Source organism: Grus americana, chromosome 1 (genome assembly GCF_028858705.1).
Source record: "Grus americana isolate bGruAme1 chromosome 1, bGruAme1.mat, whole genome shotgun sequence".
Taxonomy (NCBI): domain Eukaryota; kingdom Metazoa; phylum Chordata; class Aves; order Gruiformes; family Gruidae; genus Grus; species Grus americana.
Window position 1 is genome coordinate 210026407 of NC_072852.1, and position 27795 is coordinate 210054201.

Genomic DNA, 27795 nt, shown 5'->3' on the forward strand with positions numbered 1-27795 from the left:
AACAGGATTTTATAGTAGAGGGATCTGCAGGAATGCTGAAAGAAGAATAAAATGCTCAGCTGGCTGGAAGCTGACATTTAGGTATGTTTGGACAAGAAGCGCACAGTAATTTTGCTAGTAATAACAATTAGCTGTTGAAAACAACATGTCAGAAGCTGGGATTGACTTTCCATCACTGAAATTTTGCAAGATTGGTGCTTTCTGAAAAAAAAGTGCTCAAAGATCCAATACAAATGAATTCACTGTGCAGCTTTTGGTATTGTAGCAAGATAACCAAATTAAACCAGAGCTCCAAGACCTGTTTCAGGTCTGGGGGTAAATGTTATTTTCCTTGTGCCTTCTCATTGTGCTTCCACTCATCATCATCCTTTACTTTCATCTTACTGATGTTCACTCCCACAACTCCTTGCAGATACTGCTGAGTGACTGCGTGGAAATGCCTACCAGGGTGTGGGTAGTTGGGAATGGTTTGAGCAGCCTCAGGGAGGAAAAAATGTTAGCATGGTGCTGAATGAGGGAAGGGTGGCAGGATGAAGTGAGGGTTTCAGAGCCCCTTGCTGTTGCTGGGTTCCTTAGAACTGCCCTTGCTTGGGTTTTTGGTGGCCCTCAGAATATCAAAATTATTTTTCTGTCTTGAGAAAGGAAACAACTAAGTCCTGTAGCGACAGAAACAAATGCAGTGTGTGTTTCAGATGTATTGAAGGGTAGTTCGCTGTTTATGTAAAAGGCCGTAGGAGGGGAAAAAATTCTGAAAAAGGTTAGCTATGTTGGAGAAGTAGCTTCTTAAACCATGTTCTCAGAGTTAAGGTTGTTTTTATTTAATAATAGTTTTGGCTTATGAATGGGGGTAGGTCTTTTGGTTTTGGAGGGGACTCTCCTACCATGCTGTGTAGTGTGAGAGGTGTGTTTGTGTGCTGTGAAGTAGAGTATTTTCTTAATCATTTGGTTGTTGTTGGGTTTTGGTGACTGTTTTACTCAAGAAAAAACAAACAGGCTGAACAGAAAACAGTTCCAGATGAGTATTTTCTTTGGTCTTGGTTCTTTTTACGTTACCTAACAAATTACTGATGAAAGGAAATCCTCACAGTGGTAATGTTCTTCTTGTTCCTCCCAGGACCATCAGTCCTAGAGCCCCACGCTATGTGGCCTCCTGCCCTGAAAATCCTCCTACCTGTCCTCTTGCTGCCTCCTTGCTCTAGTTCCCTTTCCTCCTGTATCTCCTTCCACTCCATACCCTCACAAGTTTCTTTTACCTTTCCCACCAGCCCGTCTGCTGCTGTCTACACTGCCTGTTTGTATGTCGTATCACTAGTGACACATTAAACACCACAGCCCTGTGTTGGGACAGGGAGAACGCAAGGAGGAGCTTGCTGTAAAGAGGTTGAGTTTCGAGCCTGGAGACTGAAGAACTATTCTAGCTATATGGATCTGATAGGGACTAAGGAGGATCTACAAAAGCAGTGAAGCCTCCTAATTTAGGAAGAGTTCTTCAGCAAGCTCTGTACTTCTGTTCCTTCATCTCTCTTTCTCAGCTCTTTACTTCTGTGCCAGTCATCCGTTCTTCTCAACACTTAATTGCTTGCAAGTACAGTGTGCCTGTAGGAGTACATACTGGGCTTTGACTATCCTACGTGACTACGTGGTGTATAATGATGTCCTATGCACAGATCTGCTTTTAATTAGCAGTGATTTCATCTGAGTGAAACAGCATTGAACCATGGTTTATTCTTTTCAGGGTTTCAAACTATGACATCTTCTGGTATACACACAACCTTTTCTTTGTCTTCTATATGCTGCTGATACTGCATGTTTCTGGGTAAGTAGATGGAAAACACTGTCCCTTTTCCTGAAGAACAACCAGAAAGAGCAGTACCCTTGACTACTGCCTTTCTTGAGCTTGCTTGTGCACAGTGGGCCAGCTTCTTGACAAGATGCTAGGCTCATCAGTTTTTCAACAGGTTATTATTTAAATAATGTTCAGTCTGTAGGTTGGAGAACTGTGTGTTACTACAGCCAGCTAGCACAAAGTTCTTCACTTAAGTTTATTGCTTGTCCATTTTACCAGTTTCTAGTGGAACATCAGGAAAACAGTACTGTTTCTTTTCTGCCCCCTCTTATCTGGCTGCTGAGAAGAGGGTGTGAAGTAAAGTTGCTCATCCCTTTCTCTTTCTTCTCTACCTTCCACTTTGACTCCTAAGGAGAGGGAAGGAATGGCCTCTCCCTAATTATCTCTTTCTAATTGCTATGATACTATTTACTAGTATTTTCCTCTTGTTTTCACAAACATGAGACCGGTGTTCACGTGCCATGAAGCTGATGGTCAGGTCTGTATCTGGCACAAACAAGCCCAGCTCTACCGCAAGGTAAAGCAGCTTCCACAAGTTGGTGTGAAAATCTGGTCCATTCACGCCTCTGAAGTTTCCTTTGTGGATGTAGGTACAGAGATTGGTCTAGGGAAGGAAAGGTGTGTTTGAATGAGGTTTGTTTCTCCATGTCATCAAACACGTACTGAAACATGGGGTGCTGGAATGTCTGTGCGACACTGAGCACCGCTGCTTAAAGTAAACAGTGAAAGGTAATTAGGCCTAGCAAGATCACGGTAGGAGTATGTTTTTGAACAGAACAAACACAGCTTGAGGTCTGGTGAGTTGAAATAATGAGTTCAAAACAATTGAAACTCCTGGACACAATTTCAGTTCTCCGTGGGGTTTTTTGTTAGGTTGGATTTTTTTGGTGTGTGTGTGGGGTTTTGTTTGTTTGTTTGTTTGTTTTTTTCCTGTGGCATAGCTCTTGTTCATGTCTGGGGAAGATGGACCTAACCTGTTCTCCCCATCCTGGGGCAGGATGAACTTTGGCTAAATTATTCTTGACAGGTGTTTGTCTAACTTCTTGAAAACATCTGGTGACTGAGATTCTCTAACCTCCCTAGGCAATCTGTTCCAGTGATTGCCTTCAGAGTATTTTTCATGTCCAGTTTAATTCATCTCCTTCCCTGTATTATCCTTTGCCCATTGTCTTCCTAACCACGTTGCCGCTTCATGAAGGAAGAAGTCTAGTTGGAGTAGTTTGCAAACCGAGGCTGCAGGAATACACCAAGCATTAAACAGTCATCTTGTACATAACCTCCTTAATACTGAATTGTAAAACCTTTCAGTGTGAATCTAAAAAAAACCTAAGTGTCAGTTAAAAGTGGGAGAAGAATGAGTCATGGAGAGTGGGAGTCAGTTCAAGTTTAAGATATCTAAATGTAGGTCTCTACATGTTTTCTAAACGTCTGTTTCCCATTATAGTCTAATGAGTTCTAATAAATACAATCAGTGGAGCTTTGAGAATGCTTCAGCGAACCTGCTGCTACAAAGTTCTACATTCAAGTGAGCTGGATTGATTTCTGGGCTCCATTGGTGATACTAATTAGAAGATCTCTTCTGAGAATAAAGGAAGCTTAGACACCCACGCTTAGCTGCCCGAGTAACTCCTACATAGCACGTCTTAGAGATTTGCAGAGGCATGGCCAGTTACTCTACAGAGCAAGGCATTTCCTGTGGCTGGACTGTGCAGGGAGATTGGGTGAGGATTTACCTGTCTTGGGAGTCTCTCCTTTTGAATATTTCCACAGAATTCCTGGATTCTTGTTTTGTTTCAAACTATTATGGGTATATTCTTGTACTATCCTCTTCTTCAGGTTAGCCAAGTACTTCTTAGTGGTATATAAAGTGACATGATTCATCTGTCATATGTTATTGGTTTATTCTTTTATCCCTACCCTAAAGGAGAGGAGAGTCTTTCAGGGAATTATCCTTAAAGATTTTTGTTGCTCTTGTACTTCTTGTGATGTGACTTTCAAATATTTTAGTGGCTTAAGGCTTGGTGCATATCTACATTAATTTATCTATTTTTTTAAGCCAGTAATAGCAACAACAAAAAAATAGTTTATGTAAAAACAGAAGCTTGATGTTTCTAGTACCAGTATAAGGGGCTATAAAACATAAGGCACATTTGGAGCCCAATCCTCAGCTGATCCAAATTTGGTATTATTATGGAGTTAAGTGGGTTATGCTGGCTCACAGGAGCTGAGAATACAACTCACTAGAGTTATGCAAGGATATATCTTCTGAAGGCTGAAAATTCTTCAGATTCCACCCACACATTGACCTTTAGGAGACCCCTCAAGCAACTCACCTTGAGTTGAGCAGTGGAAGATGGATGAGAAGATAGGGGCAGTGTAGTTCCCTGTAAAAACATTGAGAACCATTGACCTATAGCTCAGTTGAAGACAGGCTGAGAGAGTTGGGGTTGTTCAGCCTGGAGAAGAGAAGGCTCTGGGGAGACCTGATAGCAGCCTTCCAATACCTGAAGGGGCCTACAGGAAAGATGGAGAGGGACTGTTTACAAAGGCATGGAGTGATAGGACAAGGGGTAATGGCTATAAACTGAAAGAGGGGAGATTTAGATTACATATAGAGAAGAAATTCTTCCCTGTGAGGGTGGTGAGGCACTGGAGCAGGTTGCCCAGAGAGGTTGTGGATGTCCCCTCCCTGGAATTGTTCAAGGCCAGATTGGATGGGGCTTTGGGCAACGTGGTCTAGTGGAGGGTGTCCCTGCCCATGGCAGGGGGGGTTGGAACTGGATGATCTTTGAGGTACCTTCCAACCTAAACCATTCTATGATTCTACAATCATCATAAATCCATCAAGAAACAGTGATAGATATTTTCCAGCTCTAGTCAGAAGTGAATGTTATCTCTAGTTTGGGGGTGGAAAATTGGGGCAGAGGTTGATGTATGCCCATGCAAATAGACTGCATGCTGTGTTGCTCAGCCAGTAGGACGCTTCATATGACTTGCCCTTTTTGTCTCTCCCGTTTTTGTTTGCTGAAGATGCCTGTCTCCTACTTACTGACATCCACATATCAATTTTTATGTATTCAAGTGTTGTACCAAATAAATACGTGAGGATATATCTTAGGCTCCTTAAAGATTGTGCAGAACTCAACCTTTCTGGGATCTGATCTTGGGTGTGTAAGACAGCTTGCCTTTCCTTGACAGCTTCAGAAATGGGAGTCATTGCAGCTGCTGTTAACAGGCAGCTTTGTCATCCCAGTTTACCAGTTAGCATGTTTGTAATAGTTTGAACAAACTAGGGATCACTGGAAGGGGTGCTGATGTTTGCAGTTCAGCTATTCATGTCTCAGGGAAAACTTTGAATCCTCTTTTGGGATGTTCTGAGAACAGAGAAGCTGTAAGAGCAGCTGGCAGGCATGCACACAAAGTTGATTGAAAAAATATTGCCTGTGCTGTGACTTCCAGCTAAATCCATGAGGCACCGTAATATTTATGGAGCAGGGAACTAGCATAAGGCTTGGGGTATCTGCCACTTAGCAAATATGTGATAACCAACAGTGATGCCAGATGCAAGCAATAGGCATGATTGGGCAAATAAGTACATGCAGAAGCATGGGTGTAGGCACATGGATGCTTCCCAGGTGGCTCTCCCAGGGTCAGACATGGAGTTTAGAGGGAGTAGGTTTAACTTCCAAGCTGCACATTATTCACTGGATCATGCGGGAAGCTTGTTACTAGCTGTCAGGACTGCTTTTCAGTAGGGAAGGTTGCCAGTAGCCTCTTGGAATCCATTTGAGTTGGGAATATTGCAGATATCCTACTTCTCTCTCTTCTGAATTAAACTCTCGCTGCTGCTGCTGTGTGTACGTTGGGGAGCAGAGAGGAGAGCATATGTCCTTATGTTTGATCGTATACTTGAGGTGAGCCTTCACCACATGGCCTAGCGCTCAGAGGGCACGTCTCACCAGACATTGTGTCAGCGTGCCTTATTTCCCACCCAGCACCTTCCTCTACAGCTGTTATTTAGCCCTTTGTTTTTTCAAATATTCCTCCTTGTGGTTTTACTGTCATCAAATCCAGATTTGGAGGCAAGTAGTACTTCCAAGGAATTTTATTACTGGTATTATCGGTTCTTCCCTGTTTTCAATGATTCATTCATGTGTTGAGATATCCCAGAGTGTCTCAGGTTTCCAATTCTTTTTTCACAGGTTCTAGCTGCAAAGTTCTCACTTCATTTTACTATGAATTTAACTTTAGCTTAAAAAAAAAGCATGGACCCGAAAAATAATTTGCAAGAAAGGTTCCTTGGCTATCACACAGGACTTTGTTTTTCCTTCTATCTATTTGACAAGATGATATTCAAAGGAGCAAATTATACCGTTGTGTGCAAACCTGATAAACACCAAGTAGTGGGAACATTCCTGCAGTTTATGATTTCACAACTTTGGCCACTTCTGCTACAGATTGCCTTAAAAAATGGGGCTTGCTGACTGTAGGGAGGATGAGTGAAAACTGCCTGGGTGTGATTGAACTGGAAATGTGATTATTTAGGTTTTTTTTTCAAGGCACCCACAATATCTCCCCCTTTCAAGCAGTATTAAGCTTGAGGCTGTTCAGTGAGGGGGTGCCAAGTGAGCTGGAAAAGTGAAACCTTGCCTCTAGTGACAGAGGGCTCTATAGCTGCAAAGCATCGATCTCATAGAAAGTCCTGAAAGCAAATGGAATAAAAAAAATCTTACAGAAGATGAGCCTTGTGACTGCTTTCTAAAACCTCTCCGAATTAAGATAAGTAGCTTGATTTTGACTGTTACTTCAGTGTCTTTGCTGTTTGCATTTTCCTGTAGGGGAGTGCTCAAGTACCAGACCAACTTAGAGGAACACCCTCCTGGTTGCTTTAATCCTAACAAAACGCTCCGAGAGAATATGACGGTGCCAAAGGCTTTTGAAGAGACGTTTCCTGACTATACTACTGAGCCTTTCCCAGAGGACTTATCAATACCAGAACCCTTTGTACAAAATAACTTTATGAGAATTTGTTCCGAGGAACCCAAGTTCCAGTCACACTTCCCAGAGGTCTGTATGATCCGACGTTTCAGGTATTACAAGCCATGCCAAGTCTTTCAGTCAGCCATAACCACTAATTATTGCTTTTCCAGACCAGATGTTTTAATAATGGAAAATATTATTAAAACCTTTTTCAGGCATTCAAAGATTTGGTGGGGGAAAAACAATCTGTATTAAACCTTGAACTGCATTACAATGTGGTGCATAGAATAGGGTGGAAAAATGTCAAGAGATTGGCTGTAATGGTCTTTTTTTGTACGACACGGTAAGAGATGTATTGGTCTTGCTATAAATGTGACTTTAAATTGCAGTGTAGCACTTCAGAGCAAACATTTATATAACATATTCATAAGGTCCCTTTGTAAGCATTGTGCGGCAGTAGTTAATTGAAATAATCAAACGCCATTTATTCTCTTTTTTACTATGCGGATGCAAGTCCTAATACTCATTTCTGGGTTTCAGTTGGTTGTGGTTTGGCTTTGTATAGCCTGTTGTTTGCAGACAGGCTTGTTTTATGTGTGGCATGGGTAAATGAGTATGATGACAGTGGGGATAGAAAAGCCTTTTCTTCTGTTTTCCGTTTTCCTTTTGTTTCTTTATGTTTTGTGGCAGCAGCTTTTTCTTCATCCAAATTTTCTCTTTTCTTTTGAGAAAAGATGAGCTGGACTGTATTGGCAAGTAGCCTGAGGAAGTCTGGGCATACGGAGTTCACAAGTCCAAGGCCCACCATTCAAGGTGGTCCCATAACAGACCTCACAGGAGTTTCTTATTATAATTGTTTTCTGTAGAACACATGTCCCTCACTAGCTGCAGTAGGAACCCATTTTACTATGGAGCGTGTAATTATAATACGAAACAGTGAATTCTGCATTGAAGTCCTCCAACAAAGTTCTTTAGATTTATATTTTGTTGTGGCGATAGTCCTGAATTACAAGCGTCAATGTATGTCTGGCTCCATATGACCCACAGGATATCAAACAGTCATCTTTGGGGCTTAAGATGTCCACTTTAGAGCTGTTTGTGGGAAGAGAAGAGCCATAGAAAGAAATGGTCACTCAGTGTTCTCCTGGCAGCTGGTAACATTATTTTAGGACTTTTTTAGATTTGGGAGTGTTTTATACACTCAGTGGTACCAATTTAAAAAAAAAAAAAGGCCAAAAAAAAAAAAAAGCCTTGGTCTTGTGAGCTACTGAAGTTTTTTTTTTAAGGCCAGAGGTGCTTGAGGAAATTAACTACTCTGCTAGTTGCAAGAGATGCTGATGTGTAATCAAAAATTGGGAAGGGAAGATGGATGAGGGCCGAGGGCGCTTCAGTGCCATGGCTTGAATGACCGAGCAGATGTGGAATTAGTAGTAGTTAGCTCTGCCATAAGCTGTTAGTAATTGCCTCTTAGGATGGGATTTAGCTGAGCAGCTGCAAATGTCTCCATCTGAGGTAGTCACCCAGAGCTCCCTGTATAATCAGAGCAGAGAAACGGGCGTTTCCACGGCATTATTTTTCTAGCATATACACATCTTTCACAGGGACAAATGACTCGTGATTTAAAAGTGCCCATTTCTCTCTCTTGTATGTGGTTTTATGTTAATTTAATATAAACATAAACTCTGTAGCACAAGAATGGCTTCTTTCTTAGTTTTTTGCTTATACCTGAGATGATTAGAAGAAGGTAATAGTCAAATAATATTGTAAGCCAGAAAGTGTTTTGCCATAAAGGTTAACCAGTTTTATAGTACTATGGTCTGTTAGGTTTTGAAACAGTATATGTACTGTGTCATTCACTGTTGAAACCAGTTGCTATCTAACTACATAAAACCAGAGTAACATGGTTGAAAATTAGGTCATTAGCATTTTGTTCCTGATGAGTTTTATGATTGAAATTGTTTGTGCTTGTGGATGCCAGTTAGACTGATTAAGACTCCATAACACGCTTGGATTTCTTCACGTAGAGATGTGGAAGTTACTTGTGACCAAGACACTGTTCCACAATAGATGTGAAATGAGGTCCTGCAAGCACTCAGATAGTTTTGAAATTAGAAAACATAAAATGAAAAGTCCTCGAGGTATCATGTTTTTGTTCTCCCATAGACCTGGTTTTGGATTTCTGGACCTCTGTGCTTGTACTGTGTGGAAAGGCTGTACCGCTACATCCGCAGCAATAAACCGGTCACAGTGACTTCGGTGATAAGCCATCCCTCCAATGTCCTTGAAGTAAGGATGGTGAAAGATGACTTTAAAGCAAGGCCTGGTCAGGTGAGTTAATATGCCCCTAAAGAAATCACTGCTGTTCATGTAGCATTGTCGATAGGGATGACTTTCACTTTGTACCTACTAACCCATCACTGAATGTTGTCAACATACCTTTTCTATCATTTTATTTTCTCTGTCTGATTTTGTTTCAGTATGTTATTCTACACTGTCCAAGAGTGTCCGCACTGGAAAGCCATCCATTCACCCTTACAATGGTAAGAAATATGATTTTTTTTCCCTGTACTTTCCCTTTTATTTATATTTGGTAAGCAAATGGTCTTTATTGCCTTCAAGGTGAAAATTCCCTCCAGAAGAGCTTATGTTTCATTTATGAGGGTACCAATGAATATGAAATGGGATGATTATTATGTATGACAGTACTGAATACATATTTAATTTTCTTCACTGTTGAGAAAATGGTAATGGGAACTTTTTTCAAAGTCTTCCATAAGTGAAAAACAATAATAAATAAATAAATAAAATCCATGTGATTTTGATCATTGTTTCATAAAAAAAGGTTTCAGCTGTTTTTGTAGACTTAACACAGAATGAGCACAAATTGTAATAAATTTTCTGTCATCAATGAAAAGACATTCCTACAACTGCCTCTTCCAAAGTTAGAAAAACATCACGTTTAAAAAAAAAAATAAATTTCCAAAATAGTCATCTACTTTATTTTTATATTGAGAGATATATCGATGACTTAAAGCGGTATACCAGTGAAATCATAGAACACTGGGATTATTACTTACTCAGCTCAATGGATCTAGAATGGGAACTGGACCCCCTGGAGACAGACTGGAATAAAGTAAAAGTGTATATAAACATATCTGAAGTTCTCCAGGAGTAAGTAGTGCAGAGACAAGCTAGTGTAGACCTGCCAGTAGTGCAGAGATGCTACCAGAAAATCACTGTACTGCACCGGCTATGTTACAAAAAGGAGAGTCTAAGGTTGGATATTAGTGGCAGCCTTTTCCTTCCAAAGGGAATAATTTAGGATTGCCTGAAACTGATATTCTTCTAAAAGGCGACTATGGAAATGAATATTCATGTTTGGTTCTTTTCTTTGGATGGATAACTGATACTTTATCCCCACTGAATTGTACCTAGGGCTGTGGACCAGCTGAGATGTTTTAATGTTACATGAGATTCAGAGGGCACAACCAGGTCGTGTTCAATCTCAGCTCTTTGGTTTTGTGGGGCGTTTTGTTGTGGTTGGGTGTGTTTGTGTTTTTGTGTTGGTTTTTTTTTTTTAAAAAAAATTATTTATCTATATGCTGGGCCGGCAGGTAGGTACCATCACAAGGGAACCCACATTAAATTCCATCCAAAATAAATTCTGTGCTGTAAATCTGGGAGTCAATCTCGCTTAAAGGAAGCTGCCTCTGTATAGCTTGATGAAGAAATATTAGGCATTGCATAGCCTTATTTTTGCAAAGTTTTCCTGGCTATTCACTTAACTGGTAGAAAGCAGAGGCATTTGTTATTTATCTGTTGTTAACTTCAGCAGGCAATTTTTAAGGCTTTATTCTGTACAGTGCGTGAAGATAACTAGATATGCAATGCTGAAAAATGATGTGCATTGCTGTATTGATGGAATGGTAGCTGGCTTCTTTGTGCAGAATGATTCAATCAATATTTATTTATATTTTTTATCAGTTTAGTGATCAGAAAATAAATTTAAAGAACTTAACATGTCTCAGATTGCTCTTTACACTCATTTGGCCCTAGCATCACTATATTTAATAAAGTTACACCTGTTCTATAGCAGTGGGCATACCTTTTTTACAACATTAATCTCAAAACGTCATGTTTTGATTTCTGACTGTCTCAGTGGAAATTAAAATAACGGTAATAACTTCATCATTAGTAGTAATTGCACAGTTTGGAAACTATGTGACTGTTACAAAGATTTACTCTTCTTATATTAGGACACTGTTAGAACAATGGATCATGTGATTCTAATTTCCAGAAATAATGTCATGAAAGGATACTAGGCCTGGTTCAGTAGTCTTTTCTCTGACAAAAATTATTTGTTATGATGAGAGTTTTTATCAGAAAAGAGATTGCCGACATGGACCTACTGGCTTAGATCATAGGTTGAAGTTGAATAGGATGTTTTATTGAAGTCAGATTCTTTGCATGAGTTGAGGATTTCAACCAGTATTTAAAATGGCATACTATAATAACACGTTATGAAAGATGATTTTTTGCACAAGAAAAAGATCTAGGAGCTATAAAAAATAGATCTCTTGTTGCAAGCCTGGATTTTCTTAGTGAATATAACTTATTTATATTCCAATAACGTGCAGTATATTTCACTGTATATATATACACACAAGTCTGGCTGATAAATTACAATTTGTGTAATTTTTACAGTCACGTATTAAATATGTAACATTAGAACCAGCAATTCCCACTCATGCACGATGCATTATATTTTAAGTATGTAGTACTAGACTGGGCAATTTCTGTTCGTGCTCAATACTTTATACTTTAAAGTACAGTAATATCATTCAGCATAACAGCAAATCCTTCAAGATTGCGTAGGTGTTTTAACTATTACAAGACAGGAAGTTACCACTGAGTTACTGAGCTTCATTTTTATTGCCACAAACATATTTCAGTAGAACGTTAACTATGCCGGAGAAATGCTGCTGTTGGGTAAATGCCTGGTTTACGGCAGAACGAGGATTTGAAATGTCTAGGTTTGACAGCCTTTTTGCCCAGCCTAAGCAGGGGACAGTCATTTCCACATGTCTTTCTAGGTCATAGAATGTGCCTTGGGCTGCTGTCCTGCTTAGAAAGCTTTGTTGTTGTTGTTGTTGTTGCTGAATGTGACGCCAGACACGGGACTGTGCTTATAGAGCGTGGAGGCTATAGCTTCACTCGGTATTTTTTCTGCTCCCATCCGACCTACTTGTCGTTACCAAACAAGCCGGAACACTACTGCTGCTTCTTTTGTTGGATGATGATAATCCCTGGGTTATTTTTCTAGGCTGGTGTAGGAGCGCGGGGCTCAGGGCCACAGCAAGAGCAGCATGCGGGGCGCGGGGGGGTTCGGGCGCTGGGAGCGCAGCGCAGCCACGACTGCAGCAGAGCTGGGGGGAAGGCTGCAGCCTTCTTCCTGGTGCTGCTGTCCTGCTTAGGCTCCGTGTGATGTCCTGTCTAAGCTGATGAAACATCTCACAGTGCCTGGAGTATGCTTAAAAGACAAGAAGTGACCGGTTCAGGCATATCTTTAAGTGAGGACTGCAAGCAAAAGCGGAAAGGAAGGGGTGAGTCAGCGTGAAGGAGTCATGCAGATATTTTACTAGTCCCTTCCCTTTTCGAGGTTGTGTAATATTTACAGTTTAGCTCAGTCTCTTACATAATGCCGGGGTGGAGGAAAACACTGCGAGGTTGTGTAAAGGGCCCGAACCTGCTCCCATCGCACTCTGGCAAAGCTCCCACGTGTTTCACTCGGAGTCAGAGGGAGCTCTGAATTGTAACCAAGTGAGCATGAAGAGGTAAGCATTGTTCAGAAATGCGTGCAGTGTTTATTTTCTTTTCCTTTCTGTCAACTGAAAGTGTTCTTCCCCCTGCTGATGGAAGGAACGAGCAGAAGTCATTGGTGCAAAATTCGCACAGGAATTTGGAGAAGCAAAATCCGTGTTGCTCTGAACTGGGAGCTGCCAGTCTGGCTCCTTTGCTAACAGGTGACCTGGCTCTGCTGTCAAAGGCTTCATGTCACAGAATCACAGAACAGTTGAAATTGAAAGGGACCTCTGGAGATCATCCTGTCCAACCCCCCTGCTCAAGCAGGGCCACCCAGAGCCAGTAGCCCAGGACCATGTCCAGATGGCTTTTGAGTATCTCCACGGATGGAGACTCCACGATCTCCCTGGGCAACCTGTGCCAGTGCTCCGTCACCCTCGCAGTAAAAAAGTGTTTCCTGATGTTCAGAGGGAGCATCTTGTGTTTCAGTTTGTGCCCATTGCCTCTGGTCCTGTCTCTGGACACCACTGAAAAGAGCCTGGCTGCATCTTCTTTGAGCCCTCCCTGCAAGTATTTATATACATTGATAAGGTCCCCTTATGCCTTTTCCAGGCTGAACAGACCAAGCTGTCTCAGCCTCTCCTCATAGGAGAGATGCTCCAGACCCTTAAGCATCTTTATGGCCCTTGGTTGGACTCTCCCCGGTATGTCCATGTCTCTCTTGTAGTGACGAGCCCAGAACTGGATTGCAGTGCTCCAGGTGTGGCCTCACCAGTGTGGAATGAAGGGGAGGCATCGCATCCCTTGACTTGCTGGCAATGTCACCTGTACACTCTGAAGTTCAGGCACTTGGAGATCCCAGTTTTCTCTCATGATCAATGTGGAAGCTAGCATTTTTTAACTCCATTTTTGAAGTGTGCTTCCACTGTTTTTATTCACTAGTGTGACTCCTTGACTTTGTTATCCATTGGAGAGGCTGGGAATGGTAATGAAGGGTTGACTCAACATCTGGGATTCCTGCAAGTGACCTGCTGGCCAGTTGTAGGTAGTTCATAGTGGACTGCTAGCTTTGTATTGGCTTCATAGCTCCACTGTCTTTGATTTCACTTTGACAAAATGCTTTCTTTTTAACGTGTTTTACTGTGCTTCTTTCACCGGTTTCTGTACACAGCTGCACACAACTGTTACTATGCTGTGTAAAACAGTAACGTTTTCAGTACTGTACTCCCTTTACTGACTTTCAATAGGATAGTATTGCATCTTACCACTGAATCTGAGCAGAATACAGTCAGCACCAAGATATTTTGATCTGTAGTGGGGAGAAATATTTTCTGTAAATAAATATTTTAGTTGAGGGTTTGTAAAGGGACAAATGATTTTTGTGTGTTTCCACTTGATGAACTCTTTTAAGGAGATGTGTCTTTCAGACCAAGTGCACCATATGGTCTGGAGATCAGACCATCCAAAGAAACATCAGAAAACTTCTTTTCAGTGCTATGCTTCCCAAGACTGACATTTCTTTACACTTCTGTGGAAGAAAGTGTGGAACTCATCTGCTGTGGAATGTCATTGTCTATAGCAATCTTTAAAGAACTTGGAAAAGCAAACAAACATCAGCAATAGCTCCAATTTCTAGTAGAGAGGATGGTCCTTCATTACAGTTTAAATATCCAAAACACTGCTTCCACTTTCTTTAGTATACAAAGCCGCCACCTCTTATCAAAACTAAGAAAAAAAATAGTTTATGGAGATTCTTCCTTTTTGTAATTTTTATTTTACATTTTGGAAAGTGTTTGTTTCCTCTGACTTCATTATGAACAAGGAGAGACTCAGGCTTGCAGTTTATGGTAGGATTGGCTTTCTTTCCATCTCCATCTTACATTTTCCACTTAGTATTGAGTTCCCCCTCTTTCCAGACACTTAACCACACTACTGATTATTTGCAGCAGCATGAAACCATAGTACTGACCATTTACGGCTATGCACTTCCTTTTTTTTGCTAATGAATGACTTCAGAAGCAGGTTCCTGTTTAGAATATATATTAGTGTCTTACAAGAGAAGTCACCTTGAATGCTCTGTTTTTGGAATTTCTTGCGTTGGCATGAAGCAATTGGCAGTAAGCCTAGTGCAGATAGCCTTGTGTTTTGCAGATGTTAAGTGCTTCAGAAGATGTGCTGGGTCTTTTCATGTGGTCTCTGCTGAATCTACTACAGAGTCAATGCAAGCCACGAACTCTCACAAGCTGCAGTTTGACAGCTTGGCTACCGAAAGACTGGTGTCTACTCCCAGCACCTCATAAAGCTTGGTAACCTTGTTGTTTTAGTAGTGTTGATTTGCTTGTGGCAAAAGAAGGTAGGAAACAATTACATCACTTCGTATGGAACTTAGATTGTGACAGACCTTGAAATAAGGACAAGACCAAGAGACAAATTCTTCTAAATTTGGGGGTGGCTCAGATCTGAGGTTTGAAAACTTCTGCTCTGCAGCAAACATCCACAAATACAGGATCAAACAGTCTGTTACCTCAAATTTGTGACAGTTTTGGTTGTCGCTAGCTGCTGTCATGCCCCTGTTTCCCCTTGGAACTGAAATCTGTGTTGTACAAAGATAGAAGATACTGTTCCACTGTCGTAGTGTGAATTCAGAGCTCACTTAAACTGCTGGCTGAATAGCTTGAAGTTTAAAATCCTTCTTCTGATGCATGCAAGGATCAGTGCAAACTGTTCACAACTGGTCTTTCAGTGAGTACCATCTAAACCAGAAGTACCACCTCTGCGGAGAAAAGAAAATTAGTCCCGATGGTACGTGCGGTAGAGAACTGAGTCTTTCATCAAAGCTTCTTTACTGCTGCCTCCTTTTACAGTGGTGGCTGTGGAGGAAAGCATAGCGGGTGCCACGGTGATTGAATTGAGTCAGTTTGCAGTATCCTCTTTGCTGAAGTTGAACTGCTGATGGAAAGGCTTCATTAAGGCTTGTTTTATAGCAACAACATAGATCTGCTATTTGGAATAGTAATTTATCTGTTTTTTTCCAGCTAAAATGTTGGTTCTCAAGAGACTGTCCTCTTTTATTTCTGACAATTGTGTGTGTGTATAATAAATTATCTTTTCAGGTATTTTGACACTTCACCATAACAGATATCTGAAGTATTACTTTAGCACCTGAGACATGAGACATCGGAGTTTTATGCATTATATGTAGACACTGAGACAACATCTCCTCTAGACTGGCACTCTTGTGCAAAACAGAAAAAGGGGAGTGCTTTTGGCTAATCTGTATTTCTGTAGTATGAGGGCGAGAGACTCTTCCAAGAGACATTCAGGACAGGAGCCAAACCTTAAATTGTCTGAATCACATTATTGCATTGACTGGAGAAGGTGCTAGAGTTAGTCCCTGGGAATCCCCCCTCAGATGCTGTGGGTGCTGGAGAGGAGGGAGGCTTTGGGAGTTTCTGGGAGCTGAATTCTGCGCTCTGTGGTTCTTGTCTAGTGATTTCAGTGACCCAACCACAATTCCTTTCTTCATTGAAGTCACTCAGGCAAATAATCCATGTTGAATTTCTCTGGGATTTGGGACATTGTTTTGTTGGAAGCGATGAAACAATAAATTTAGCCCACTAAGCTCAGGCTCTTCAGGCAGAGAAAAAACATTGCCTGGTCTGTATAGGTCAACCTTCACTGACTGACTTTACATAGAGATTTCATTACTTTCTCCATCATTCTTCCTGACCCAGCACTGTTGGTAGGATGCCCCCTCTCCTCCTGCAGTTCCCCTTTAGGCATCCAGAATCCCTTTTGGAAACAATTAAAAAGCCACCTGCTATTAAGATAAAAGGCTTAATGTGGAGCTGTTAATCTATATTGTAAGAAGTTGACTCTCAATGGAGAAAGAGTACCACCTCTTCTGCTCTTGTGAACAGTGTCTTTGTACTTTACTTACATCTATAAAGCTGTCCAGGACCTCATTTGTTGTTCCAGGAGATATATATATATCCTGAGCTTGACGTTGTCTTTTCAGATTAATACCATTTTGGCATAGAAGTTGTCCTTCAGTGACTTTTTTTAATTAACACATCTACGTATCCCAAGATACTCTTGTTGATAGTCAGACACGGGTAACTTGCGTAAACTCTTGCTGAGCTTTCTCTGCCTCTCTGTTTAAGATGTACTTTGCATACCCACTGATTAGTAGTTTTACAACATAGAGCTAATAGAGGTGGATGGCATGGAAGTGGCACATATAAAACCAAAACAAAGAACCCAAAGCAAAAATCCCAGCCTTCAGACTCCAAGACTTTATGAAATATCTGCTTTATATTAGCAGAAGTGGCTACTTCTTCAGATCCTCCAAAGAGTTTTGGCTCTTCATTCAATGTCTAGATCCTAGTTCTGGTAGCAGGTCAGCAGAGATTAACTACCTGCGACAGGTAGTTTGAAACTTTCTTTGAGACTAGAAATTTTCTACTGTGTTATAATGTACTCTGACCTCCCCTACTTAAGTGCTGCATAACAAATCTGCTTTTAAATCCCATTGAAGTAGAAGCTGGAAGAGTCTGGTAATAAAAAGCTCCAAGAAGTTCTGCTCTTTTGCTGGCTCTCCACCTTTTTGCACAGATGGTTAATTTGAAGCAGATCATATCAAGAGGATTTGTAGTGCGACTTCTTTCTTCCTTTCCTTCCCCATACAGTTCTGTATGAGTAAGTAAAGAAGTCTCTGCTCATATACGTGGATGGTCAAATCTTTGCCGTCACATTTACGGCACGTAGCCAGTTAGGGGGGCAGCATGTGTGCATTTTTTAATAAGTCAAAGCTGAGTTTTGAGGAAGGAAGAGGACGTTTGCATATGAAGATACTCAGATCCACAGACAAAATCCAAATATATATTATTGAGGAAGAATACATCGTTGGATCTATATCCAAATAAAAATTCTGTAAAGTAATAATTACTGAACCCCAGGCAGAGAAACTCTTAAGTCTATTAATTATCTCAGAGTAGGTAGAAGAATTATCAGAAAGAAGTTTCTGGATGTACATGACAAATTATAGTACTGTACCTAAATGTCTCAAAGCTACTACTTATTCATACATTTTCTACCTTTAAGACTTCAGGTTTGGTCTGGGTTTTTTTGTAGACTGAGTTTTCCTTGTTACCTCCACACCTCTATTGAAATCCATTTGGTATCTGGCTTTAGGCATGATGGGGTTACAAGCTGATGGCCCTGACCTGTACATTTACATTTTTGGGCTTGATGCCTTGTCAGAAAGGTCTCAGCAAATAATCATAGAATCATTTTGGTTGGAAAAGATCTTAAAGATCACGAAGTCCAACTATTAAATAGTAATATGTTGAAATATTTTGATATTTCTGATGTCTAATACATGAGTATAAACAATGTCACAAGTAACACATCTGCTCTTGTAAAAGAAAAACAGTTTTTTGTAGAGCCAGGGTTGTGTTTATCCCTGGATAAGCCAGAGTTCATTTAAAATCAGTGAAGGTATTAACAGTCTAGCAGTGAAGTTTTAGCTCTGAGCTTCTTTTAAGCAAGAAATTTTGAACTGCGCAAGGAGCAGAGCTGGAGATGCCCCGCGCTGTAAACTTGAGAAACAAACTATCCACAACAGCAAAAGCCTAGGGCCAAATTCTGAAATACTTCATAAAAAAAATTGAAAAAAATGTTGGAAGTTTGCCTCAGTAAAAAGTATGTAAGGACAAGAGCTAAGTTCATATTGACACATAAATACAATGAAACCAAAATCTAACATGATGACATTCTAATAAGATTTGTTAAAGATCTTGTGCAAATGGTTGTGAAACTTGTCTTTATGAGATGATTTACAGAGCATTTAGAGAAATGCAGATATTGTGAAGTATCTTGTTGGCAAACTAAAGAAATCCCTAGAGCTTGTCTGCTCTTCGTAGAAGTAGAAAATCTGGCAGCTGTTTGAAAAAGAATTTAAGTAAAACAAAAATAAAATAGATTAATATTTCAGATGTCTTTAGTATTTCCTTAGACTTGTTTGTTTGGTTTGGTTTTGGGCTTAATAGTTTTGGGGTCTGTATAAAAGCCCTAAGAAAACCTTCACTTTCATTTAAACTTACAAATCTGACTCTTCTGGATCAAGGGAACACAGAAATTGTTACATTCAAATTCACTAAATCCTGAGTCCTCCTTCAGCAGATACTTTAAACAGAAGGCGTCAGATCTTTTGCGAGCAGGTTTTTTTTCTTTTGTGGGGTTTTTTTTGTTTGTTTTGTTTCTTTTTTTTCTTCCTGATACTACGAAAGTGAATTTACAATATATAACAAGCACCTACTGACATTAGCAGAGAAGTGTGTTTTCTCCCGTCAGAGGTAGCGCTTTTAGGCTAACTGCTAGGTCAAGTTAGAGAAAGGTCTAGGAAGTGCAGGAGAATGTCAAAATGAAAAAAAAAAAAAAACAAACCCAAACCAAAACCAAACCAACCAAGCACAACTTTTAAGCATGAATACAATTAACGTGCACAAAGTATTAGAGGAAATGGAGTGCCCTGCCCTAAAATGAAGATCAGCTGACTGGCTGGGATCTGTGCTTTAGCCTGGCAAAATACTGTATGTGCTTGTAGAGTTTGGAGGGACATGGTGTTCAAGATGTTGATGATCTGACTAGAAATTCTAACGATTCTTTGATGGCTCTTTCTACGAGCACCTCACAGCACTGCGCGCCGGTTAGCATTCTCAAGGATGATGAAGATGGAGCCTTTTGTGCCATTCAGTTTCCTCATTCACGCATTTCTCAGCTCATCACAGCATTGCTTGACAACGTGTCTGCGTACCCTTGGAGGACTTGGAGAGGCAGCGCTGGGCAGAAACATTGCTCTACTGCCTTTTACTCCTTCAGGGACAAAGGCTTGCATCCTGAGCATCCTATAAGTTTGTGGTTTGGTTTTTTCACTAGGTAGCAACTTGAAATGCATAAACTATATGGACTGAATGTTGCTAGGACATTTTTACTGTGTTCTAGGGAGTTGGATTTGATGATCCTTATAAGTCCCTTCTAACTTGAGATATTCTGTGAAATGTAATTTGTCTGTTGGGGTGAAAAGGGTGGTCAGCAAGTTTTTGACCTTGGTTAAGCTGCCGAGGCGAAGAAATACTGCCTAGTCTGTAGAAGTGTATCTTTGTAGTCCATCTGTAGCAGGCAAATTTTATGGGGTCGGGCCACTACAGCCTTACTAGAAAACAAATAAAGTAATTTCATATTATTTATTCAACATTGTAGATATTTTATGCAACACTATTTTACACTTACAACTATTGGTCTATTTACAATCCTAAGACATCTGTTAGAGTAAAGATTTGTGTTTTCTTGTGGTGCAAGAGCGAAATCAAGGAGCAAGTGCTCATAGATTGAGACCAAAAGAAAAAAAAAAGATTGTTTTTGAACACAGAGTAATTTAATAACTGAGACTGCAGAGACTGAAGTAGCAAATGCTGAACTACGGACTCACAGGAATTAGTGGGTGTGGGTTTGTGTTTTATATTACAGAAGTCAGACCCCAGATGACCAGAATGATCCTACTTGACACTGCAGCTGACCAGTGATGCATCCTGAACATCCCACAGTGTTATGGTGTGTTTTTTCCACTAGCTAGACTGCAGGTGTTTGGAGTTGTACAGCAAGGAGTGTAGGGGAATAGAAAGAGAAAGGGAAAAGTGTTTGGGATATGTTTCTGCAGCTGGGCTGCTTGCAAGGTGTCAGCTGCGCAATGGGAGGGTGCTGGCTGAAGCAATGAGTATTCAAGGCATGGTGGTCTCGCCTTGATCACCCAGACACCCTTGATACTTAAATCATGTTCCGTCGTTAGGATTTCCCCACATTCAGAGATGTTATAATGTCTGCTGATGTCTGCCAGTTAAATTAGGATAACCGTAAGGCCAAGGCTCTAGCAGGGAAAGCTTTTAGCCAAAAATTCTATCCGTGAAGTAACACGAAACAGAAAAATACACAGAGCCATTTTAGGGAATCTCATAGCCTTTCAGGCAGAGATGTGTTTAAAAGAGTAACTCCTCAGATCAACTTTTTTTCCTCTGAAATTTGCTGCTTGTGGGATTCATTAGTTAAAACACGGGTAGCCCAGTGCAACAGAGTTCACCTCCTGTGAGTCAGACTGAAGTCTAGCTACTATTTTTTGGCTACCTTTATATAGCATGCCTGTGTTTGTCATCACTCCTCTTCATTTTCTAATGTTGGGATGAATCATTTTAGGAATGTTTATATCAGTTCTGTATGAAACCAGACAAGCTACAGCTTACTGAGCTTCCAAGGTTCACATTTGCTTGTCAGTTGACCAAGTTGAAAACTTTTTTCTTTTTATTTTTTTTTCCCCTGTATAGGAGGGAAAATAAGTTGGTTGGGTTTAGTTCTTCCCCCCGCCTCGCCAATTCTGCCTCTTTGCCTAACGTGCTGTCTTTAACATGCTCTTCTTGATCTGTGTAAGGGTTTGTCTGAGTCTGGAGCAAGGACGGGGTGATGGTGGGGGCTCGTGGTGCAGCTGGTTCACGCTGGCAGGCAGGCAGAGGCCTGGAAGCAGAGCGGGGGCTCAGCAGTGTTTACAGTCCCTGCCAGGATGTCTGCAAATCCATATTGGGATCATATTGTGGCTTTTTTCCCAAAAGTGAAAGCCTTCTTTGAAGGAGTTTCCCTTTATTTAAACAAACCACAGTGAGCTTTTTAGTTCCCGAAAATCAGACTAAGATGGGGTTTCGCTTTGTTCTTCCAGCTGTGGCACAGATTTTCTGTGTACCTTTGGGCACTGTTCAGGCCACCTAACACAGAAGCTGGTGTTTACTGTGGTGCGTCAGCTTGGGAGCGGTATCTCCACAGGAATTTGTAAGGAGCTTTATTTCCAGAGCCACAGGGGGGTAAATAACTTGGGCATCCCTTTCATCTCCTGTTTTCTGGTAATAGATATTCTGCAGTGTTATGCTGGTGTATGCATCAGCGCTTCCGCGACAGTGATGTAATCAAAACCTAACATCTCTCTAAAGAGTCTTACAATTCTTATGGTAGAGATGTACAGAAGAACTGGAAACTTTCAGGAATTAACTGAGATTAATAATCAATTTTCCTGCTAGTTTGCTGCTGTTGACTCACCTTGAATAGCTGCACCCCAAGGTCTGAAAAGAGTGGTTTATAATATTTCAGCAGAATTTAATACCATTAAAATTACTTTAATAGGATTTGCCCTGTTTCTTGTTCAGTACAGGATTCTTGGCTGGGAGTAGATACCAACGATGTTAAATATTTGGGGTATTCTTAGCTGGAAACACAGATGCTGGTAACATAGTTTTCATTTGCTATATGTTGTGCTGTCATACACACAGATTTCTCCACTGCTCATCGCCTTCAGTAGATTTTTATAGCAATATAAAGCAGGTGTAAAGCGTTACCACTACGATCTAACAGTTCACTCACTTTGTGTTCATATAAAAGCAAGGCATAGAAGACAACTGAGAATCATGTTCACAATGTAAAACTGATAAATAAAATACGTTTCATGTATGTATTAATCTAGTAGTGCATTAAACATTAAATAATTAAATTAAGATTATTAAAAATTATCATCTATATTTTATCTCAGCATAGAGATAAATAGTAGAGCTACAGCTACTGGTGAGTGTAATTAATTTGGTGGTTTATAAGCATGAATTTCTCCAGGGATTGTTGCAGATTCCCCAAGTGATAATTTGCATTTTTATTTCAAGTTAGCTAAAAAAAAAAAAAAAAAGAAAAGAAAAATATGTGGAAAGGTGTTTTTTCATCAAGATATAGAATAATCTGTATTCTGTAAGTTTTATCTGCACATAAAATACTATTCTCACTGCTTTGAATGTGAAAATACATACAAAAATAAAATAAAAATAGGCATTGTAAACTTGTTCACAGGTGATTAATAGCTCTGAAGAAATCTACCAACTTTCCAATGCTAAGAACATAGTTTGGTTTCTCCGGGGGTGTAAATCTGCACAGGTCCATTAAATTTAACAGAATTGCTTTGTTTTTCATTTGTTTTTGGAGGATGGCCAAATGCTGGCAGATAACCTGATTAGTGTAGATGTTCCTACCTGTACGCTTTTTAAAGGTATAGATAGCTTGAGGTTAGAATAAGATTAACATATCTGCCACAGTTAATTTCTGTACCATAGCATTTTAATCAAATGAATGCGGCAAACGGAGTTCATTTAACTCTTCAAAATGCGGAAAGAACTGCTGAGAAGCTTACCACTTGTGACCTTTTGTTTAACAGCGTCTAATGCCCCTTCTCATTACAAACTATTCAAGTTAGTGATTTACCTGTTTGGAAAACATCGTTTATTTAAGGAAAAGGAACTAAGAGAAAGTATTTTTTTTTTAATTTCAAGATTGGCTAATCTTTACAATTTCCTCTTGGGCGGTGTACTGGGCAATAGGGAAAAAACAAGGGGCTGCGTGCAGCTCTTGCCACAGTACAGTTAATAATCACCAGATTTATTTTCTTAGGGCTCCCAAATTAAAAGGAGCAGGAGGAAATCCACATACTGTTTGCCAAAACACATTTTAAAACCAATTTTAATTGGTTTTGTTCACAAGCTGCAGAGAGGACATCATGCATTGCTGAGGCCACTTTGATACGCCTTTATTTGACCAAGGCTCATGTGCTTATTCTCTTGATTTCCAGTTCAAGAGGGTGCTTCAGCTGGTGCTTGTCTTCATAGAACATAAATAGATGTCAGTTTAAATGTGAATATGAGCTGAACGTAAGAAGGATCTTGAAATAGTGTTTAGCTGTGCAGTGTTTTAAAGATGAGATAATGGCAAATTAAAAATAGAATAGGTGATCAGAGACGTAGATATGTAAAATGGACAAGAGCATCATAATTCACAAGATTTTTAAGACTGTTTTTCATAGAACCCTCATAGAGAAGTTGATGAAGTGCGGAGTAGATGAATAAGCAGGGAGGTAGGTGGAAAACTGGCTGAACTCCTGGGCTGAAAGGACTGTGATCAGTAGCACGAAGACCAGCTGGAGCCCAGTCAGTAGTGGTGTACCTCAGGGGTCAGTACTGGTTTGCAAGTGATACAAAGCTGGGAAGAGTGGTTGATAAACTAGGCAATTGTGCTGCCATTTGAGGGACCTTGAGAGACTGGAGAAATGGGCGGACAGTAACCTCATGAAGATCATGAGAGGGAATTGCCGAATCCTGTCTCTGATGAGCAATAACCCCAGGTATTAGTGTATGATGGGAACTAACTGGCTGGAAAGCAGCTCAGCAGGGAATGACCAGGGCATCCTGGTGGACAGCAAGTTGACCATGAGCCAGCAATGCAGCAAAGGTGGCCAACAGTCTCCTGAGTTGTATTAGGCAGAGCATTGCCAACAGGTCAAGGAAGGTGACCTTTTTCTTCTGCTCAGCACTGGTGAGATATATCTGGAGCTCTGTGTCCCATTCTGGGCTCCCCAGTATAAGAGAGACAGAGACATGGGCACATTGTCATATTTGAGCACAAAGGGCCATGAAGATGATTAAGGAACTGGAGCATCTCTCATACGAGGAGAGGCTGAGAGAGCTGGAACTGATGGAGGAGTGAAGAAAACAGAGCCAGACTTTTCTCAGTGGCATCCAGTGACAGGACATAAATTGAAATACAGGAGGTTCCATCTGAACATAAGAAAAAAAAATCGCTTTTTCTGTGAGGGTGGCACAGGTTGCCCAGAGAGGCTGTGGAGTCTCCATCCTTGGAGCCATTCAAAGTATAACTGGACACTGTCCTGGGCCACCTGCTCTTGCAGACCCTGCTTGAGCAGTAGGGTTGAAGTAGCCAGTCTCCAGAGGTGCTTTCTATTCTCAGCTGTCCTACGATTCTGTGATTTGATGAAGAAGGTTAAATATAAGAATATTTTCATTGCACTTCATGACACATGCCCAGTGATCTGTTAATAACATGGGAAAGTTTACCCACTTTCATGATTAAACTTCTGAAAAACTGTCTTTGAATATTTTCTTAAGCTCCTAGAATATATTCCCTGACAGTCTGGAAAAAGCCATGATTTAGACACTTAACTGTGTTTACAGAGATGAGAGAGGTAAAATAAGTGTTCTGTGCGGTAAAAACATAAATACAATTTCCAAAGTTAAAATTACAGGTCCATAGGAAAGTCTTAAGTCGGAAGAGGCCTCTGAAGATTGTCTGGTTCAGCCTTCTGGAGCAAAGGCCACAGATTAGGTTATCTGGGAGCTGTGAAGCTGAATTAGCAAGAGAAATCGCACCATTTCTCTGGCTATCTATTCCATGGTGAAGAATATTTTTCTTATATTCAGAAGAAATTTCCTCTGAAGCAACTTGTGCCTCTTGTCTCTTGTCCTGTCACCATGCATGGTGGTGAAGAGAGCACATTCATCTTCTCTATAGCTATTTTTTAGGAAGACAGTGATCTCCCTGAGCCTTCTCTTCTGTGGATTACACAAGCAAATTCCCTTTTTGACCTCTCCTTATATGTCAGGTTCTGCAATCCTCTCATCATCTTGGTGGCCCTTTGCTGGACCATCCACAATCTTTCTCTCTCTTGAACTGGGGGAAATTCACTCTGTGTAGCCCAGATGATGGGCATATTTCTTGTGGTAAGATTTGACAGCACAAAAAGATTTTTCCAGAACTCTCATAACAGTTATAGGTATCAAAATAGGCTTCCTAAAGTCTAGAGAGAAATAAATCTCTTTTTTATTGGATAATTTTTCAAAGTAGTGCAGAAAGGAGTTAGTCACAAGGGTAATGTAAAGGATAACAGGTTTGAACTTACTCTGGCTGGAGACAAGTGGTATTCTGCCATTAACTTTAATGGAAGGAGGGAATGACAGACAATTTTATAGAAGATGTGCTGAACTGGGACTCTGTATAGTTGGACTAAGAAAAATCACACAATCTCCTGTGAAACAGAGGCCTGGGACAGCCCAGACTGAAAAATAAACTCTGCTAAAGGCTCCTACAGAAGTTCCCAGGAGAACAGATCTTTTTGCTGCCAATACGCAACTTTTCTAGCTGAGAGGCTGCTTACCTACTTTTATATGGAGAATTGTTTTTGATATTTTTGTTGGAAGACATTGCAGCTAGCTACAGCAAATACCGGCCTCATTGTGTGAGGTTTGCCTGCATCCCTCCCTTGATGCCATTTGTTTGAAGGCTAAGACTTGCTGAAATAGTTCTAAGTTTCTGTACCAAATTTTTATAGGAAAACTTGAAAGATGACAGTGAATTAAATATGAGTCTGTCTAGTAATCAGGACTCTTAACAAGAATGCTCTTCCCCTTTAGGAAAATGGAATGATTAGCCAGCACATTGTATTCCCTGTTCTAGGTTTGCCAAGATGTAGAGAATACTTTTATCTGTGTCTACTGCTAAATAAGGAACTGATAGGAACTGATCCTCAGCCCTGAGGCCAGTGGTTTCCCCTCCACAACAGGTTATCTTGGGAATGATAATGGCAATGGTCCGGAACAGAGCCAAGAAGTGTCCTCACAAGTGTGGTGGATGTTTGAGTATTTGATGCTTGGATTCACTATCTGGGCCTCTTTTATTTATAATATACATGCATTCCTTGAATTTAATCCCTCTCCTCAGAACTTGTATTTGTCTGTAGCAGTAGAGAGACAGGAGTGTCATCTGTTGGGTGTTGGACTCATGATGGAGCTTGGATCAATCGTTAACAAGTTCTAAGAAAGGCATCAAAACTCAGTAGTAATATTTGCTATCATAAATAAACCAATGGCGGTGGTTTATAGAAGGGAAGTGAAGAATCTTCTCTTGAGGAATAGTTGTCTGTCTTGTTTAAGTGTGAAATCATTTGGTGTACCTGCAAAAGCTGTCCAGACAGTGCATTTGAAATTTCCCTGTAGCTAACAAGGAATGAAACTGAGGGGGCTCCTTAGACCTTTAACATGGCTTGCTTGGAGGTTTTTAGATACCATGGTGTGGATAAGACTGTAAATAATACCAGTCCTGTGTTGATAGTCACAAGTAAATAGCCCTGAGGTAAGGGCATAGGTGTAGAGAGAGAGAATGGTGGCTGAAAAGTGATTTTTATGATGTACCATGCAATCTGGTGTTTTTCCTCTGCAAACTCTAAGCTCTCTGAAGTGCAGCACAATCTCAGATTGCATTTAGAAGAAAGTGTCAGTTGTGTGAGAATGATCAGCTTGAAAACGTCTGCCCTGACATTCAAGAACCAGAAGTCTGTTCAATGCCTTGATATAGGAGTGATGGGGCAGTTCCTGATTTTGAATGATAACTGTCAATAGTAGAGGGAGTATTTCTGTACTGTTGTATCCCCAGTTGGTATCACTGCTGAGTAATGCTTAGTGAAGTGGCTGTTCCAAACCACACTCCCAGAGAAGCCCATTCCAAACTCCTCTGTGACCAGAAGAAGGGGTTAAGGCTGAGTGGAGACTAGCTATGCTCGGCTTCCTGAACTGTACTGATGCTAGACTTGCTTTTTAAAGTGTATAGCTGCTGATATGGCTGCTCAGGAATAACCTATTTACACTGGATTCTGTCTTAACAACTGTACTTTGAATGCATTTTGTTATTTTTTTGTTACTCAGAAGTAGTCCTTAATATATTTAATATTTTTAGTGCCCTACAGATACCAAAGCAACGTTTGGGGTCCACCTTAAAGTAGTAGGAGACTGGACAGGTATGTAGAAAAAAAATTTCTTTTCCAAGACAAATACCTTTACTTGAACTGTTACCCCTTTCTGGCTTCAGCATGATTGTACCTCGATTGTGGTGTATTCTCACTAGAGATTGTTCATGCTTGTTCTCCCAAAGTTTTTTTTATTACATTCTTGATGCAGCCTCTGCTTTATTCAGATCTACATTTCTTCAAATAACATGTTTTTCCAGCTACTAACAGATCTTATGATTGCAATGCAGTAATGTTCAGCGTTCCTCCATTTCTGCCTTTTTTCTTGTTTTTCGGTACCCTGCTGCCCCTGTGCAGTGCCGTGCCTGTGTGCCTAGTAGGGTCTGCAGAAATGCTGAAATGTGCAGCTCCCAGATAAGCGGATTTTTATGCCAGCAGTTTGGGTGGCTGCCAGGTTAATTAACGCCTATGGTACACTGAGATTACAGGTTGCTTTCATGTTCTT

At 40.5% G+C, this 27795-nt stretch overlaps 1 protein-coding gene across 4 annotated transcripts in view; it reads left to right on the forward strand.

The window, feature by feature from the left end:
- Window positions 1-27795, forward strand: part of NOX4 (NADPH oxidase 4) — a 125523-nt gene that overhangs the window by 20754 nt on the left and 76974 nt on the right. For 3 of the 4 annotated variants that reach the window (XM_054831708.1, XM_054831681.1, XM_054831691.1), the window contains exons 8-12: window positions 1736-1816; window positions 6685-6913; window positions 8990-9154; window positions 9304-9366; window positions 27281-27341. In XM_054831708.1, coding sequence (XP_054687683.1) covers window positions 1736-1816; window positions 6685-6913; window positions 8990-9154; window positions 9304-9366; window positions 27281-27341 — 599 coding nt within the window. The remainder of the gene's footprint in view (window positions 1-1735; window positions 1817-6684; window positions 6914-8989; window positions 9155-9303; window positions 9367-27280; window positions 27342-27795) is intronic. The other variant, XM_054831697.1, reaches the window with a different exon arrangement.